At 33.0% G+C, this 21,050-nt stretch overlaps 1 protein-coding gene across 3 annotated transcripts in view; it reads right to left on the reverse strand.

Annotated features, from left to right (window-relative positions):
• The window catches only part of LOC130446117 (heterogeneous nuclear ribonucleoprotein L), a 370,575-nt gene that overhangs the window by 138,394 nt on the left and 211,131 nt on the right, over positions 1 to 21,050 (reverse strand). Inside the window, exon 1 of one of the 3 annotated variants that reach the window (XM_056782204.1) lies at positions 13,446 to 13,522. The exons of the other annotated variants lie outside the window; for them this stretch is intronic. Coding sequence (XP_056638182.1) covers positions 13,446 to 13,500 — 55 coding nt within the window. The 5' untranslated portion in view covers positions 13,501 to 13,522. Of the gene's footprint in view, positions 1 to 13,445; positions 13,523 to 21,050 lie in introns of those variants that run through there. 3 annotated transcript variants of the gene reach the window in all.

The following is a 21,050-nucleotide window of genomic DNA, read 5'->3' on the forward strand; positions in this document are numbered from 1 at the left end:
AGCTTGTATTGTAAATCATTTTGGTGGAGATCAGGTTGCCGTTGATATAGAAGTTGTTGATTTTCAGAATGACCTATATCTAAAATTCCTCTCTACTTCTGAAAATGTTCAGTTCTACATACTTGTGTGAACAAACTGACTGATGAACATTTGGACAACTGCATCAGAATGGCGGCTACAACATACCCTCCAAACTTCAAGAAAATACTTGGTGGCCAAAAAGAGTTCCACTTTTTTTGTTACACTTCTTATATATTTTGATTAATACTAGAGGTAAATGTTCGTTTGTAATAAACTAGGGAGCTCACTTAAATATTTATAAATGCTAGGATGGCTAACTAGCTCAAGAGTTTTGCTATTACTGGAATACACATTATTTTATATGAATCACTTGAGCAAAAATGAAAGATAGGTTTTCGTTGGTCCACCGATAGAAAAACTTTTTAAGGATTTTTGTTCAAGTGCCGAAAAATTTCCTTGAGATATCCTAAGACAAAAAACGATAAGGATCTATTATAAAATATTCTGCAGTGTTACTATATATTGAGTTGCAGTATGTCCTTAAAGTTACACTTAATTAAGAAATTTACAATATGGAAGAAAAAAATATCGAGAAAAACGATATAAGTCAAAATTAGCGGATTACTGTTGAAGGGAACTGTTGAGCATTTGTAGCTGTTACATGTATTAAGCAATGGCCACCAAAAAGGAGCTGAATTTGCATTTTCTTTATAATTTTAGTCTGAAAACAAATCCACTCAGACGACACCTTTGCAATTGCAAGTCTCTGGCGAAAAAACCAAAACACAAAATTTTATTTTCTAGTAAAACCCTAAAGCTAATGGTATTAGCTTCACAATGATATAAAATATTGAAAAAGTTCTTGCTCTCACAATTCAACAATATGTTGATGGATAAACACTCTTTTTATGCTTGTTTACAATATTCTAATTAAGAGTAACTGATCTTCATAAAAGGCCCTGCCCTACCACTTTCAGTTAGCGATCAAACATCAACTGATACACATCTCTGTTAACAATAAACAAGAATTCTACTTAAAATGGCGCACAAGCGATAAAGCTGCTAAATAGGTGACAAACCGGAGTCAGCGAGAACTCTGCGATTTGCCAGAGAAGAAGTTAATTGGAATAACGAACAAATGGGGCGGGCTCTGTTCTTTTCCCAGACAAAGGAAGAGTGTGTCTGCATGGTAGCGATAGAAGAGGGCGAATCTACAGAAGACCTGAAGAAAGTTTCGCGCAGTCTTGCATGAAAGAAAACATGGCTTTAGGAGGAGGTTCCTAAATGGTTTGGGCGAGAATCCCAAAAGAAAAAAGTTGGTTTTTACTGTACGCTAGTTTCATCTACGGAAACTTCATCCTAATGCAGGACAACGTCTGTTCACCAACAAAGCAGATTTTATACGGCAGTATTCATAGAATGTCGAAATTGCCGCTGTGGATTGGCCAGCGCGTAGTCTAGACTTAAATCCTATGAAGCATTCATGAGATGAACTTCGGGATAGAATGCCTAGCTAGTCACGAAATCAGACCTCAAAACGGGGGTCAATGAAAAATGGAATGGCATGGAAGAAGATAGGGGAAAAGAAACTTATTCAATCCGAGAAAAATCGATTGGAAGTTGAGACGCTAAATATTTGACGAAATCAAACTTGCATTTTCTCTATTGTTAATTGTAGCCCTTTTCCATTGTTTAAGATTCATTTTCGTTTGATATACTTTTTTACAAAAACAAATAACTCAATAATAACATGGACCACTCATTATAAATCTAAGATTTTTATCTTGGAAATGCTTAAATCAGAAAAAAGAATGGTATCTACAGATTTTATTTGCTAGAGACTTTTGAACTTGCGACTTGAATTGAATTTTTTTGTTCGCAGATTTTAGTTCAGAAAAATATCACCGTGCTAGAATTAAACAATAAAAAACAACCCTTTTTACAGCGATGCATCATCATCAATTACTTATTTATTTATTATTATGAACTCTAAAATAATTAAGTTATCGTTGCTATAAATTCGTCTGTGTTTAGTCTTTCTGTCAGTTTTATAGATTCAACTTCAACCCCATTAAGGTATCGTCTTCAATTATTTATTACTTAATTATTATTAATGTGACTATGATGAACCATAAATATATTTATCTAATTTAATAATTACTATTGTATAAGATAATAACTAATATATGAAGAAGCCTGTAAAACTAAGATTTCATTCGTCTAGTACGCCAGTCAGATTAGTGTAACCACTTGTAACTTTAAATTATCAGATCCTCAATTTGTTACATGAATTGTTTAAAAAAAAACAAGTTGGTGAATTGATTTATTTAATTGTAGCAAGAAGTAGTATTGTGATCTATTGATTATATTAATGTATCCTATCACGAAATTTTCCTTCGTGTTAATTAAAATTCAATCAAGACAAAGAATATCAACTGAGGTGTATTACCTAGCGTCAAGATAAGCGCGTCAGTCAGGAGGAGAGGCTTTGATTTCTTTTGGACTAATGGTTCAAGGGGCTATCGCTAGCCTGTGTTTATTCCATGATAGCTGGACGTTATGTGGATATTCTGCAAACCAAAGTTTTTTTTTTCAGCAAAACAAAGCACGTTACATGAAGTTTCTCCAAGCTTTTTGATTATTTTCACTCCAGAATCGGCTTTGGAAGCATTGAAAATAAAGAGTTATACTTATACTACATTAAATCGACTTCCTAATAACTGGCCCGCTTTCTATGACTATAATGAACGTGACGAACTACGGAAATTTATGTCATTTTTACTATCATATTAACGAAGCACTGAACATTAAAGACAATCATAAGAATTCACTTTGAATGTATATCAATAAAACTATTTTCGTGAATACAACCTATAAAATTATTAATAAACGATAAACATGCAAAATTTCAATCATAGATATTGTTTCTCGAACAATTTTTTATGAATAATGATAGAATAGAATAGTTTAAAGTATCTATCAGCGCTAAATTTATAAATAAAGCTTGAATGGATCAACTTTCTCTACTAATTCTGTAATTTATCATAAAGCACGGATTTCATTATTTACATCACATAATAAAGTACACTGCTCGACTCAATTAACGGAACATATCGTATTTTATTGAATTGTAATTATATATAATAATAAATTATTAAAATTTGCAATAAGCTGCGAACCAATATATTCAGAGAACCTTCACTCGAAAAATAAACACCTAAATATATTGGTTGGACAAAAAACAAAAATACTAGAAAAAAAATTCAAGATTGGGTGGTCAGACTCTACAGAGAAGACCTCAATAGAAGAAGCAGAGAAATAGCCATCTTGATAAAGACACATGACCTCCTGGCTAAAGAAACAAGCATCAACGTACTACCAAACTACCAACAAACATTAGTAAACCTCAAGGATCGACATTTTGACTTGAGTTTTGAAATGAACTCTGCTACATTTGCGTTTTTCGTATTAAATCTAGCGAAAATATCATCCACATATTTGTATCATAACCTGGGAAAATACTGAAACTCTCGACTAATCTCTTTCATAAAATAACGCATTGGTAGTTCAGCTATAAGTGGTGATATGCAAAGTTGTTCCTTCCTGTTAATTGTAAAATTCAGAAAGTCCTCAAGGTACTCCAAGGTTTACGGGATCGGCACGCTAAGAAATAATGAACTTGCATCAAACGATATTAAAATTTCCTCATCGTTAATTTCTAATTAATTAATTCTTCGCTTAATTAATGAATTTGAACGATTTCTTCAGTGGAAATCTTTCTGGTTTGATGGGGAGGTTTTCAAACTCCTTCTACACCATCTAGGTGTACAAATTGTACATGTATTCACGCCATCTCGTTTCAGTTGAAGATAAAAACGTGGAATTGCGGAGAACTACGAACCAGCATATTTAAGATTATACAATAAACGAAAATACCAAGAAAAAATTCAAGATAAGGTGGTTAGACTCTACAGAGACGTCTTCAATAGAAGAAGCGGAGGAATAGCCGTTCTGGTGATGACCACACAATCGCCAAAGTCAACTTACTATCAACAGGCTTTGGCAGAATATATTCAAGTTCAGCTTATAAGAGAACATATAATAATCTACACGAAGAAAAAGTAGAACGTTTCCTCCCAATAGAAAAATAGATTTTCAAAACTACGGGAGATTATCAGAGAAAGAAAAGAAGAGAAAATTTTTCAACTATTACATGTAGAATTAGACGATTGTATTTGAAATTTAATATACTGTGAAAAAATGAAAATATATAGAAAATGTGTAATATTTGAAAAATGTGTTAGTAAGTTATTGTGTAGTAACTTAAAATCGACATACGCAGATGGCATAAATTATTTCAAAAAACTTATCGAAATATTAGCTTAACCAAATAGAGTCAAATAGGGGATGGCCCCCATTCTCTTAAGGCTTCTTTCTAAGTATCGAAATTAACATGAGTTTCCCCAATTAGCCCTCAATTTTTCTATATTTCAGTGCTCAATTCTTTCTTTTTAACATGCATTTTTTATCGAGTTTGGCATCTAAGGTAATACCTGCAGTCCTACTTTAATTGATTGTGGAGTTGGTTTAATCAAGTTCAATTTCCCATCTGTTCATTCATTTTATTACAAAATTAAGTTTCTTACAATGTTCAGCGCTAAGCAACAAAACGGAGATAAAATCGACGAAACTATTTCTAAACGTTTTACAAATACTTTCACTAGATTCTGACATTGGAATTAGAACTGAAATTTCCTACGTCATCCATTGTTGCTTCTTCAAGAGCACAGAAGCCGCTAAGTTTCCACTGAAATTTCAAAATTGTATGAAATGGTGTTTATTCTAAAAGTGACTCAAGTCTAGTTGTTAATTATTTGCGAAGGTGTTTTAAATCTTCAAATATCTGAGAGACTAGCATTTTAGGTCATTGGTATTCCTTATGAATATAATATATTATAGAGCTGGCTGCAAAAAACCTGACCTATAGAGTTACCTGATTAAGTATTATTTGAATGATACTACTCACTGTAATTATTGAAAAAACCAGGGCAAATAAGGTGCACAACATCGCTATATTTTTTCTACGGTACACTTTTTGGATATAAACTGTACTTATCGAGTAACCACTTGAAACTGAATTTAAAATTTGGTTTCGAGTGAGTAAAAAATAATTATGAACAAGTGCCTTGTTAAATCTGGTGCTAATCCCATTGCACGACACTTTTATAACTTTTCTTTTGTTGCGTTATCTTACTTAGCCAAATTATAATCAAATTAAAGTTTAAATATTTCTTATTCAGAAAATACATTAGTGCCACTTCTATTCTAGTGACAAATGCCTGGTACGATACTTTATATTCCTTCAAGCCCTATACTATTAGTATTCATATAGCAAAGCTGGTCAAGGACTATTTTGAAGTGAAGAGAGAATTAAAATTATCAAAAATTTGCAATACAACTTCGTCTGGAATTCACTTAATTTTTGATCAGTATCTTATTCCTTTAATCAAAGATACAGAAAGGCAAAATCGCAATGAAATTGATACATCTTATTCAAAAGCAGGACCAGCACAGAAAAGGCCTAACGATTTTTATAAAGCTGATTAAGGTAATGTTATGTATCGTTCTTTGCCTGGTTTCCATGCACACACAAGTTCAACAAGTATTCGCTAGTTTAAATAATATTGACGAAAATGATAATTTAAGAAATATGGAAATATTGTAAGAATATACTTGTAAAATTTATGGAATAAGTTATAATAATGAAAATGTTGCGAGATTATTAATGTTTCAAAAACGATTTTCGTCAACGTCTGTAGCAGAATATTTTATGAAAAATGTAAAAAGATTTTATTCAACTCAACTTCCACCAAGTTGGAAAACGCTAAAACAAAACATTCTACGAACCATTTATGTAACTTCAATGTGGCAAAATGCTATAGAAACTAAATGCATCAATTTCTCACCAGAACAACGCAGATAGACAGTTAATGACAATAAAATTGAACCGCTTTGGTTTGAAGGTGATCCGACACCTCTCTTAGTTGAAGACATTGTTATGGTAGAACTTGATGAAATTGATCATTGTGACGATGATTATTATGATAATAGTGACAGTAGTGACGATGAACATGACGATACTGATGATAATGATCATGATAACATTTAATAATAATTCAATATATATGTTTTAATTTATATTTTTGGATATTTAAGTTTTTTATCAATTTTATAGTAAAATTTATGAGAAAACTTTTATTGTATTATATGTTTATACTTTATAAAATACTCGTATGAAAAAAATCACTTAAAAATTATTATAATTCTGACGGTTGTTCTGACCAAACGTCTTATACTGTTTTTTTTATCACTTTTATCACAGAAATTACAGTATATCCAAGAAAATAGGGGGATAATGACGATATCATTTTGGAGACATAAAGCTCAAACCAGTAAGTTGGAAATTACAATCAATAAGAGTGAATTTTGAAATGTATCAACACACAATTATTGGTAATTATCATACTGCATTTTTATTGTAATAAGATCAATAACTGGACTATGACCAGAGAATGTTGCCGTTTTCTACATTCATTAATTGAAAATTTCTATTTATTACATCCGCAATAACCATTATATAGGTAAACAAGTGTATAATACGGGTATACGAGGGATACTGTTTTTACGTATGGTCTAAAAATGAGAAAAATAGAATTTACTATCTACTACGTGTTTTATTGTTTTTCCAATATGTTTTCCATAAAGGAAAATGCATCCTAAAGACTCTAAAAATCTAATAAAGACCTCATCAATTCCTATAGTTGGACAATGTTCAAATACACCCTTCCAGGAAGCAGACTTTTTTATAGAATCAGCACCAATACAATATTAGAAAAATAGGGAAAAAAGAATCAAAGAAAACATTGAAATTCTGGCTGAGCAGACTGTTTAGACTACCACTATATTAACACTCACAATTACACTTTCCAATGCGCGTTTCCATAACCGAGTTATCGGTTATCCGTACAGGAAAACTAGGATCAGAAGTGATTGGAAGAATGCATTAGCTACAGCAAGTCTGTAGCTCTCAGTCGGGATAATTCTTTTAGCCATTTTCATTTTATGGATTGATAGAAACTACTGTTTGTACACTTGTATGCTTCTTTTTTATATAGTTATATTTGCTCTTGAGTCTGCAGAGGAGAGGTAGAAAATCTTCTAAAAGAGTAACCTGTGCATTCTTTTGGTTGAATAGTTCTGAAACGATTGAAGACACGTGTGCGACTAAGACAGACTATATCTTGTACCTCGACAACGCACTGTCCCATTTCTCATTGATTGTGGAAAATATTTTGGCCAAAATAGACATTCCAACAATGCCATACTCAATCAAAAGTCCCGATATTTAGGGACTCTTCACGGAGGCTTAGAGGAGTTCATCGTGATTCTAAGCAGGTTAGCAAGGATGTTTCGAATGTCTATAATGAAATATTGGGTGAAACTTTACTTTGATCTTAGCCATTTTTTCTACACATAGTCCCGAGACTTAATTGGCAATTTTCAATAGGGATTAAAAGGGACTATGAAAGAATTCATTTAGATAACACCATGCTTTGGAATATGTCGATGTTTTGCATTAAACAACCTTTCCCCTCTGCCTCGTATTGCTACATTAAATGAAAACAAGTTCAACAGTTTGGGAACCCATGGCGCGATTATTTTAAAATGAGTTGTTTTACGAGGCGAATGTTGTCTGGTGTAATAATGGTTCGCGAACATCTATCATGAGGCATCTCGACAGTTTCGCGGTCATCTTTGCACTCTTTAGTCCTTTTAAATATAGCTAACCTACTTAAGCGCTGATTACCGAATTAATTTCGTAAATGCCTAAAAATTTCTTTGTTTTTTAAGTTTTTTTCATCAAAAAACGAATAACAATACGTGTGAAACGTGCATTGGCGACAAAAACTTTGCCATACTATTAGTAACGGATCCAGCTAACACATAATTAGGCACGAACCTCAAAATATACAGGCGCGTCATTTACAGCGTTTGTTTCATCATATTTGAACCGCCCTCGTACTTCGAGAAACAAATGAATGTTTTTTTAATACTTCTATCACTTATATCGATTTTATTTTTGATTTTAGGAATGGTACTAACAAACCCCATTCTTTGAAACATCTCCAATGTTAATAATCTTATTATGATTAACGGAACTTGGAGTATTTTATTGAATCACAATTGTTTTAATTATTAAAATTTGCAGTAATTGAAGACCCAGTGTGTTCCCAAATTCATTGATGAAGTCTGCCCGTATAAAATTGTGATGAATCCTTTCTGTAACAATATTCGTTTGAAGATCCTGTCTGGAGCTGCGAACCAACATATTTAATGAAACCTCTCTCGAAAAATAAACACCTACATGTATTGGTTAGACAAGAAACGAAACTACTAGAAGGAAAATTCAAGATTGGGTGGCTAGACCCTACAGAGAAGACTTCAATAGAAGAAGCAGAGAAATAACCATCCTGGTGAAGACCACAGAATCGCCACACCTCTCTTCGAAACATCACCAATGTAAATAATTTTATTATAGTTTTCATGCAAAACATTCTGATTTTAAAATTTAATCATTCTGTGTGATCTATATTATTAATTTATAATTCCACAACGCGAAATAATTAATGGCTTAGAGATAAAACAGAGTGTTTGTATTTAGAATGATCATACGATTGATTAAATTTGTGTATAAAATGGTATTGGCTATCATTATCAAAAACGGTAATTAGAATAAATTGCGAAACATTGTAAAACGAGTAAAACCCCGAACAATACTGATGATTAAAGAGAATAGTTTAATGAATGGTTCGTTACGAACAATTTTGCATCTTCAGTTTAATTTTATTGTTGCATTATTGTGTCGTGTTTTGTAAAATAAAAGTATATAATATTAATATAGAAAGAAATAAATGTTTGTTAAAAGTATGATCAAGCTATAATGGGTTCACTATAACTACTTGCTTCGATATCATTCAGAGAGAGGTAATCATACTATTGAATCTCTTTTAATCCGTATCAAGTTGTTAAGAATTTCTGGAACCGTTGGTGATATTCATACTGAAGACCATTCACAATTAGACTGTCTGACGCGCGATTGGATAACCGTCTTCAGAGACTGAAGGGAGACTATTTACCTTCAGTCTCTGAAAATGATAACTTGCTTATCGAAACGGGCGTACGTATCATGTTGAATATGTACGAGGGTGATTCAAATATGAAGCGGAATTTTTGGATAAACGCGCGAAAAATTTAGTATAGTAAAAGTGGACGAACTGGATGCTAGAGTAGTCTGTTACGAAGAGTATAGAGGGGACCGCCTAACCTTGCTTTTTAGTGTTCTTGTAGCCATGAGCGACAAGGATAGACCAGTGTCTGATGTTATTCGTTTTTTGATCAAAGATAATGTAAAATAACCTGAAATTCATTGAAAATTACTCGAGGATGAGTATCTCTCCAAGACTTAAGTGTACGATTGGTTTCCGAAAAGGCTCGGCGTTTCAGCAGACATTCACATTCTGGAAAGATTGCACGTATCTCCTGCAGCGGCATGGAGAGGAAGGAGAAAATGTATTCCACCGAATAATCACCACAGACAAGATTTGGTTACATCACTATATTCGGGAAAGTCAGAGCGCGTCTACGGAGAAAGACGCGTCAGTTTAAACCAAGGTTACACTGTCAGCTAAAAAGATGTTGTGTAACATGTTTCGGGACAAGAGAGGGGTAATTGCGGTCAATTTTCTCACTGTCTACAGATAAAAACGACGCGATATTTCAAATTTTAGTGCGAAATTGCAGCAAGACAACGCTAGACTGCATATAGCCCAGCTTATGATGGAAACGTTGGACGAATTGGGTGGGGAAACACTGTAACATCCTCCGTATAGTCCCGATTTTTCGACATACTTATTTATTTGCTCAATTGAAATAGCAATGCGGATGTAAAATTCTTAGTAAGCGAAAAATTATCTAGAAAAACTAGCTTTGTACCTTTATAATAAAATATTTAATAGCAAAATTTCGTTTCATATTTATTCCAATGATTCTCCTTATCTTTTAAATATGACAAAAATTAGTGCGAAGTGGGCGCCTGGAATTCGTAGTACAAAAGCAGCATCCGATTAATAACAAATGATGAAACATTGCCTTTTACTAAGATCCTACAAAAGGGAAACCCATGCCAGAAAAGGCGGAAGTCACAAAAAGCACCAAAAAAGTGATGGTTACAATTTTATCGAGAGTATCTATTTGGTCGACTTTGAGGAATCAAATACAACCGTGAACGCAACATATTAAAGCAGTTGCATCAACATTTATCTGAAAATGCGTGGCAAAATTAGCCACTTGCTTCATGCCAGTGCTCCAATCCCCACAGCTTCGTTTTTCAAGGCTATTGTACAAGAATGTGGTTGTACAGAGATTGAACACCCACCATATAGACTTAATCTGACCCAGTTCGACTATTTTTTGTATTGAAAATCGTATTAAGGAAAGAAAAATTTAACAATTAATTTGAATGAACTGTGTACGAACATTTTGACTCTATATATCGAAGCATTTTTTATATGAATAAGAAAAAAACAACAAGCAAATTGAGACCATATATGTCAAAATCAAACGAGTGGTACCGATATACGAAAGCCCTTAAACGACGTCAACGCTCTAAGTAAGTGAGAAATTTGACGTCGCATAATAGCCCTCTGTATTCATCAGGGTGTCAGCCCATTAGGATGTAGACTACTAATTACTGATCGTTTTCTTTTTCCAAAATTGGACCCTCTTTACCATTGTCTGCTACTCACTATGTATCCACTGAACGTGTCAGTCGTCTAGTATTTTTTTTAGTTATGCCAAGTACTATATCTAGACAAATTTTCAGGCATACTATCGATCGTTTATTGGCCGCTTTTACCCCTCGGAATTACCCCCTGTATCCACTAGTGTGTCATTTCACTTGGTAATGTAACTGATGACACCAAATGGATGCTTTACGATGGAGGAAGTTCATACTACCCATCACTGTGAAATTCCGGCTTTAGAATACTAAAAATGCATTATATTTTTATACTTCAATAGGAGCTTTAGTCAGACGTTCTGAAAAGTATCTAGAACTAAAAGGAGAATATATTGAAAAATAATCACAGATTTTTTTTTATTCTTGACCTTTCTTTCAATGTTAGGATTAGAACTCATCGACTACATTACGTATCTAGATCAGTTTCCTAACTCGTAAATCTCAGTTAATTAATGTATATATTGCTGAACAGAGGATTAAAATCCCTTTTCAACAAGGTTCCACACGACCCTCTTTCTTATTTAAAATTTTCGAAGGCGTGCTTATAATTCAAAAGGGGTGCTGTAGGGGGATAATATGTTCAAATGGTAAATTGTAAATTTACATATAAAAATCGACCTGTTTCAGGTTTTTTCACATAGTACATAATTACGCTAATATATACAAAACAGTGACCGGAAGCCCAAATATGCATGCAATATGCATTTAGCATAGAATCTTCTCTTTAATCATTCTTAAGTTGTTTTTTTTTCTTGGAGAATTTTATTTATTCAATAATAAATCGTTTAGAAATTTTATTAATGGAAATCCGGAAAATATGAATGTACAAAATCAAAATAAAACACTCAGCAAAATTAATTGAATGGTCTCGTGAAGGTAATCTGCATGAACATTAAATAAATAAAAAAATCACCAAATCGCATCATTTATTCACAGTCACGCGTATTATTGCCAACATATTTAAGTAAACAGCGACAGGAAGAGGACAATACTTAACGTTACAATGACAGTAAAATATGCAACAGCTGGCGATAACTCTTTATTTTTAAAATAATTCTTATCGCCACTTTGTTGTCCATGATGTTGTTTTCCATGGTGTATCTTAACTTAGAAATTTTTTAATATCAATTTATAAATGATTACAACTGTAACGTTTAAATAATTTGGAACGCGACCAAAAATTCCTTTGCTCATAATGAAAGTAAGTACTAGATGTTTCATAAACATTAATTAACTGAGAGTTGCGAAAGTGTGATCTTTCTTGTGTTTCTTCATACTAATATTATCTTTCAATTTCGGTCGATTTTGTGCTAGTTAACAAATCAAAATTGTGATAATCTATATAGATTGGATAATAAGAATGTAGATATTATTTGGGGACAATTAAAAGATTAATGTGATTAAGGAAAACTTATACCAAATTTTGTACGTTCTATGTCCAGCAAACAATAACATATCAATGGAAAAAAATTTACACATCAGGTTTTTTTGTTACTCAAAATATGCATTTATGCGTCGCGGCATGCTTAATATCAAAAGCTTGCGGTATATTCCCCCATTCTTCAATAGTGACCTCTATGAGTTTGTTGTGATTAGAAACAAAGGGACTATGACTTCGAATACTCTTTCTGAGATAGTCCCATAAATGTTCTATATGATTCATTTCCGTTAGGGTTAGACATCTTGTAAGGAGCCAAGAATCCGTCTAGCCGTGTGGGAATGAGCATTGTCCTGTATAAATTAAAAATTAGGCCCAATAAACGGAGCAAAAGGCATTATATGCTTGACAATAATGTTGTTTAAGTAATATTGGGCATTCATAGACCTCGTAGGTATAGGGACCGATTCCGTGCGAGCATCGAAGCAAATTCCTTCCCAAAACATTTTAGAGCCACCACAAAAAGGCACTTTAGGAGAGATATCATAGCTGGCAAACCTTCCTCCATGCCTTCGCCAGACACGCTCACGTTCATCTGGAGTTTTAAGGCTCACTCTAGTTTCATCGGAGAACAAAACACGTTTCCAATCTCTGATGTATTCTTGCAAAATTTAATTTCTGAACTTTGTGTTCTCTGGAAAGCAAGGGTTTTTTGGCTGGTCTTCTATTGCTTCGATGTTCCGTTAGGTGGCCATTTTGATAAAGGGATATTGACATCATGTATACATGATTTCCAACTAATTTTTCAAAACAGTGTCCCGCATATAATTATGGATTCGGTAATCGCGAAAATAACGCTACAGCTTTTGACATCATTTTGAAAAATTAAAATTTAAATTCCTCCATTTCCTCAATTCTTTAATTTCGAAATTCATCGCAGCGATCAATAGCTAAAGAAGGATGAAATTAAGAAAATATAATCTTCCACAAAATTTTTTGACAAATTTTCAATAGTAAATATTTTTCATGCGGTGCTTCTTCTAGAAATCGTTCAATTTCTTCAGAACTTTTTTAAACATCTTTTTTGACATATTTTTTTCCGATTTTCGTTTCGAACATGTTCTTAGTTGTACATACATCAGAACAGGGACCATAAAGTTACTAGTTCTAATTTTCTTGTTAACTCACCAAAATAAAATAAGTAGATATGTCCATCTTGATTTACATTCGAAGTTTCTGGCATTTGGAACCATTCGCGTAGGTTTTCCAGCCAGGATTTTTTCTTTCTACTCAACCCTCTCCTACCTGATATCTTGCCTTCCACGATAAGCTGTAGCGAACCGATGACTCGTAGGAGAAAAAAGTATTAATAACGTTTTTTATAGATAATTTTATGATCTACAATTTTTGTCTAAGCTATTTTTTTTGATAAAACTTATCGTTTTGCAGAAAATCTCGAAAAACTCATTCTTTTACCTTTGACCTTAAATAACATTTTTTCCACACAAGGGAATGATGGGGAAGTTTAAAATTTTAGTTTTAATTATATTTTAAACAAATTTATTGACTTTTAGCTTGAGGATAATTTATGTAGCTTCGCTTTTAGTTTTTGGTCTAATTTGAAAGAATTAAAATTGAAATTTTATTTTATTTGTATCTTTATTTAATTATTATATTTTTATGTTTGTTTTTTGGTTCTTATGAGCTTTTGTCTATAAATTGTAAAAATTTTTGACAATAAAGGATTTCTCTCTCTCTCTCTCTCTCTCTCTCTCTCTCTTAAATATCGGATGAATTTTGAATAATATCTGAAGATATATTTTCAAACTCTAAGTCTTCGTATTTCATTATAATCAATATTTAACTTTAACAAGTTGAAAGCAATAATAATTGTGCAGTGTTTTAGTCGCGTCGATATTGCGCTCTAACCGTCGCGTAATAATGCATGGTGAATTTTAGTCACCATCTTAGTAAAAGCGAAGTCCATGAACACTAATTTCCTGCAAACATAATTTCGACAGTGTGATGCAAATACCTTTCCACAAAAAAAAACAAAAATTTTGGCTTTTATTACGTTTCCTTCTTACCATTTCATACCCAAACAAAATCTTGATTTATCACTTGAGATAAAATTATTCCATTCCAGTTCAGGCGTTCTCTACATGCTTAGAAATGAGAGGAAGGACAAACTGAGAATGGTAAGGGAGTAAGATTTCAAAAAGTTGTAATAAACTGTTCGCATTATAATTGACCTACCAAGCTCTGTAAACCATTGGTCCCAACTGACTTTGTACACGTGAATCGTACCTTCAGAGCTAGAAGCCTCAAAAGGTAATTCTGAAGTGTGGTCCTTCTTCTAGAAGTTCTGTACAGTTCTTCGTTTACGATCTTTTTGATTTAACTCACAACTTTGCATGGGTGATATCTCCGAAGAGAGTACGCTGAGGAATTTTTTTTATAGGAAAGACCCTTCATAATTTTATACGGGCATGTCATAGATATTTTGAAAAGTGGATCGTTTGATTATATTATATAGTATATAACTTAGTGGTCACGTTATTCGTAAAATTTGGACGCCTATTGCCTTAAAAGACCAAATATAAAGCTTGCTTACTTTTTTCAGTACAGAATCTACAAAATCATAAATTACTATTTGCATGGTCTAGAACGCTGCTCCGAGAATTTTTTTGCTCTAATGTTAACTAAAGTTTTGATTAACAAAATTCAACCGACACAACTCCTACGAGAGATGTACGGTTCACGTCCGCCCTCATAACAAGTTTTGTAAATGACGTAATTAATGAAGCAAGTTGATATCGACGGGCGTACATACATAATTGATGAAGATATCGATTCTGTAATTTGCTTCCCTAAGAACGAGATACTTCAATCAACTCGGAGAATTACTCGCGGTATTGCGGGTACTTGAAATGTTATTTAACAGTTAATATATTAAACTACGATGAAAATAATCTCGTTAAGTGAAATGATGAGGTACAGAAAGTTATATGTACGTTTTGACGTATATCGCAATAGTTCTAACAGAAAATTTGTTTAATAAAAATAGAATTTAATAATATAATGTCGAAATATCTTTGTAAACAATAGTTTGTTTATTTTCTTGGCATTAGTTAGACAAGTCCTTTTTTATATATGTCTTTCAAGTTGATCATAGAAAAAGCATTCATAATTTGGTTCAACAGATACCGAATCCTGACAGCATTTCATTTACCGTACTATAACCGATTATGAAGAAGGAATTCGTTGTCTGAACTTCCTAAAAATTGGAAAACCAAAGAGACCATAAATTATATTCCTATAACTTTTGGAAAAATAATTTGATGAGGTTGAAAACCAAATAACATTTGATTGCAAATATACAATCTACTCAAAAACATACCGAGTAATAAGTAAATGATATGGTTTCTTGCTTAATGGCTTGAGGCGGACACCATCCACTGATGGGTCTCCGTAGATCAGTCTATGAGGTCTTCTAGCCAGCGTCTTTTCAATCTTCTCTGATCCATTGAATCAGTGAGATGCTTGGATATTAGTGGTTTTCGTTGCCGTTTTTCTTTCTTATCGCTGATGTCTGAATAACTTCATACCAAGGTATGTGTGTAATGTGTGGTTGCTTATAAACCATGGAGCATTAGCTACTCTGCGAATTATTTTAGATTGTAAAGTTTGCAGTATTTTGGTGTTTGATGGTTTACTACAACCCCATAGCTCTATGCCTTATATCCATATTGGTTTTAGGAAGATTTTGTACATGTTACAAAAGTATATTATATTCCATTGTTAACTGCGATCGTCTGCCGATTAGCCAGTTCATATTTTGAAGTTTTAGCTGTAGTTGTGTTTCTTCCAAGTTAATTTATAGTCCAAGTGCGGACAAACACCTCGTTTTGTGGTGAACGCGATTTGTGTGGATTTGTCAGTGTTGACTTTCATTCTCCACTGATGTAGCCATTCTTGTAGAACATTTAGGTGGTATTGTAGCGTTTCTCATGCTCTTGTATGATCTGTATCTGAAGACATTATTGCAGTATCATTTGCGAAGTTAGCGATTAGAACCAAGGAGACTTCCTTGGGGAACGCCTGATTTTATGGGTTGATAATTGGATAAGGAGGTTTGGACTTTAACTTGTATATATCTATTACTTAGGTAAGATTTAAGTAAAAGGAAAATATGATGGGGTAATTTCTGTTTTATTTTGAACAGTAGTCCTTGGTGCCATACTTTATCGAAAGCCTGTTGAAGTGCTTGCTTGATATTATTCACTAATCTATAAAACTGTTGGATTGTCGAGTGTTGGCACTGTTATTTCTGCATTTGATGTTGTATATGTATATATGGCTTGGATCGGATCTGTTTCCGGATGGAAGCATTTTAGCCACGTTGGATTAACTTTCTCTTAACTTGTGCACTTAGTCCACTCTCATCATTAACAATGATAAAAACTGAATTTCTTTTATTATCGATTTGTTCTTAGAAACAGTCAAAGAACTAATTTGTATTATGAACTATTGTAAAAAATTATAAGTTACTAACACTTACCAGTGCAGTAGTTGTTATAATGGATCTACTAGTTCACTTTCAAATTTTTAACTTTGTTGTTTAAATAGTGTATTCGTAAGTTAAATAGCGAATTATAATAACTGGTGATAGTTGGTTAATAGCTCAACTGCACTTAACCAAATAATATAAAAGAATTTTTGTTATGCGTACTATTGACCTGGACAACTAACAGAAACGCGCTACTGCTATCAAAAAGAAACTACAAAAACCAGAGATTCCTCTTTCTAACAGTATACATTTCAAGTAGTCATTTTTTCACAGAAACCTCCCCGGTACGCTGCTCCACAGTTACTCCAACATCTGGTAAAGGCCGCTTGACATAGTGGAAAACAGCTTGCAAAAAATTACATGCAATTTTTTCAAAAGTCAAAATATTTCATAAAATAATATATTAAGCCATTTGAAATTATACCAGTCTCTTACCTTACATTATAACTGCCCCTAACAAAGCTGAGTGAAATGAACAATGAAAATATTATCAAATCGATAATGTTGCAAGTACGAGATTTTTCCTGAAACGATCAGCTGAATTTCATCTGCACACGCTTTTGATCACGAAATATTGCGTCTTGTATTGCATTGCACGTTGTATTGCATCACGTCAAGAGACCTTAACAATTCTGTTCTTCGAAACCGTCATTGTCTGCTAGTGAATAGACTCAATCGACTCATACGGATTCCCTTTCATTTCAGGGTTTAGACAGACGTCCACTGATGCCGGTTTTTGACTCTATGAATGGTTAGGGAGCGTTATAATGTGTCTAATGGCCAAAAACTGCTTAACACTTAACGAAGATTATATTAGCTTGTTGTTGTTGCAAAGAACCTACCAGTAACATAGCACAAGCTCACTCCTAGCACAACACTTTATTAAGAAACCTTCTTTCATTTTTGCAATTCACAATTTTTATTTGATCCTCATACAAAGTTTGATACTATTTTTCATTGATGTGGAAAAGGATCAAAACTTAATTGCAGTTCAATTCCATATATTTTTAATTGATGAACGCCGATGATAATGGTGAAATTTGTGCTTCAATCACATCACATATCATAACTTTTTTGAAAAGCAGAAAAACACGAGAACTAAGATTCGAATGACACATTAGTTCCTTAATGTCTTTTTACTCAATTTTTTATGCCTGGTCGTATCAAAATAGCTTTCAAATCGAAAAAACGTTAGAAACGATTAATCTCACGGCAACAATGACACAATTCTAGGGGAAACTCACAATTCATCTTATTCATTCTGTTTTTTTTTTAATATGCTATTGTTAGAAATCATAATCTGTTATACACGATTAAAAAACAGCCCCAATTAAAGGAGAAATTAAACTTTTATCGAATACTGTGTAGTGAAAATCTGGGGAATAAGAATCTATACTGTGATTTTAAATAAAGTAAATCATCAATTTTACATAAACATAGATTTTGTCCATTTGAATGTCTAGTTCGATCAGCATCTGCAATTTTGTGCACTAACGCAAAGTTTCCGACCCAACAAAAAGACAAAATAATCATTTTTATTTTCCAATATAGCTTCTCCTTAGAAATAATCTAAAGTTCTCCTCAAAATAGCCGTTTAGGTATACGATAATGTCCCCGTCTGATGAAAATCTATCTCCTGCAAATGGAACTTCAACGTTATGAAACAGGAAAAAGTCGCTGCAAACTAGATCTAGTGATGTGAGAAGGTGCAACTGAGTGATGGAATAGCATTTGAAATTCATTCGCTTTTTCCATTCTCCCTTCTCTATTATTTTTCTACCTTTTTCAAGATAGGCGATGAACATAATCCCATCAGTATCCGAAAAAAACTGTTTGTTGTGGAAACCGTTTTTGTCTTTCGGAACAGGTTGGCCCTTTGCAATCCACTCTTTTGACTGTTTTTTAATTCAAGAAGTGTAGTGGTAGATTCCAGTTTCATCTACAATTATGAATCCAACTCAGTTTGCTTAAACATCTGGGAAATGTTCATTCGAAATTGTTTTAGGTGGAAAGCAAACGCAATACCAAACGGACGGTACTTTTTTCGATGGTTGTCGTAGTTTATGGTTATTTAGTATATTACAGACAGATTCTTCACAATCATCATGTTATGGTCGTCCATTTTCCGAATGAATATAGGTTATAATTGAAGCGTAAATTGTATACTGAATTTTTGAAAGAATTTGTGTCAAAGTAAGTGAATTTGTACCTGAATTTCTTAATTCTTCAGCAAATATGATTGATTTTTTTGCATCTAATGTAGTTTCTACAAACTTCACTAAACTTATACCACTAATCAATCACCCTGTATACATCTAAAAAGTAAGTCACTTATAAATGAAGACGAAAAGTACCATCCGTAGAGGTAGATTGAATAAGCAGCACCATATTTCAGCTGTGAGGAAATTGTAATATTTGATGATACCTACAATGAGACTCCTCCTCCTAAATATCCAAAACAGAATCCTGAAATTTTGTTGCTATCCTGGTTAATTTTTGTGTCAATTTACTAGGAATGATGAACGTGATGTTTGAAAATATTTATTGTACAAAAATCTACAACTGTTTAACTAATTTTTTACATCGCTTCCGAAATTTTGTAGCAGCATGTCATTACGTAACAAAAGTTTTCGTATACTTTCTTCATAGAAGATTTCCACTTGTATTTTTAAGCACGTTCTTCCAGCTCGTCATCATTCTTGAAATTTTGACCACCAAGAAAAGGTTTTAGGTGTAAGGATAGATCTGGATCCGTGCCGTACGGAGAATGATCAACTCCTAGTAATCATTCGCATTTTTCTCTGAATTGCTCGACACAATGTGCCTTCATTTTATTGATTACCCTCTGAGGTGTCATAAGATACCCAAGTGTCATCTCACTGACTATCCGAGGGAGAAAATAACCATCGTTTTTATCACATTGTCTATCCGCTGTTGTTTAGTAAGAATTTTGAGAAGGTGCCCAACTTGAGAGAAGTTTTCGATAACAATTTCATGAATTAGTGATCGTGATATTTGCCAAAATTCCAAAGCAAGAGTACTGATTGTAAACTTATGGTATTACTTAAGCTTCTGTAAAATTGTATGAACCAGTTCATCAGTAACTAAAGACAAGCGTCCACGTCGTTCTTCATTGTCCTGTCCCATCTTTTGATCATTGAATCACTCATAGTATTTTGTAGATCTTCCAATGTATTTAACTCAGTTAACTTCTTATTATCGAATTTCATAAGCGGCGGTATTTGTAATTGAGTCTGACATTATAAACAAGCACGTCGGAAGCGGCGATCTGAAAATCTCGGAATTGCGACAGTAGCGCTGCCGCTGATTGCAATAAAATCGGAACTTCTTTTTCTTTCAAGTACCTTACCTTGTTCTTGATATTGACCATCACCATAAGCTGTACGGTTCTTTGCTAAGCGAAAAAAATGTTCACCATCTGACTACGACTGTTGCTTTCTCGCGGAAAAAATTCTATTTTCGAAAGCGCTCATTTTGATTATCTATTTTGTGATTCTCACACTTTATGAGCTACAGGATCTAGGAACAGCAGGATTTTTTCCCTGCTTCGAGGGGTAAATTATATTTTCATAATAATTACGGGTATATGTCGATTTCTCAAAAAAAAACATTTTTTTTATTAGTTTCTTTCTCAATTTCTAGGTACACAAATTTAAATGAGTATATTGTTTTTTTTTTTTCGGAAACTTGAAAAGAAAAAAAATAATTTTTACCGCGTGAGACATGTTTTTGTAAGGATCTACATACAGTACTTCGTGCGTATAAGAGTCTCACATTTTTAATATCATTTTCAATGAAAAAGAAGTCTTCTACGAAAAAATTTTTGCAGTCATTTTTCTATTAGGTAGGGAAAATTTTTTATATTTCGTTATTTTAATGAGATATTTTTGAAAAAACTGAAAAAACTTTGTATTGCTCCAATTATTTAGCATTTTCATAAACAATAGATCTGAAAACATTGATTGATCTCAAAGTACCTCCTTTCAACTTTAATTTTCAACGATAATTGGAATATCATGGAAATACTTGGCATTCTAAATAACACATTTCTATGATACTGAAAGTCATAAATAGCAATGCAATGATCAAATTCGGCTCTTCTCAAAAGAAACAGTAGATATGGCTATTGAGAAATATCTATGGTACTATATGCCATCCAAGTTGCATAAAATGTTCTTGTCGCAAGAGGCATAAGTAGTTGT

The sequence above is a fragment of the Diorhabda sublineata genome, chromosome 6 (assembly GCF_026230105.1).
Source record: "Diorhabda sublineata isolate icDioSubl1.1 chromosome 6, icDioSubl1.1, whole genome shotgun sequence".
In the NCBI taxonomy this organism is placed as follows: domain Eukaryota; kingdom Metazoa; phylum Arthropoda; class Insecta; order Coleoptera; family Chrysomelidae; genus Diorhabda; species Diorhabda sublineata.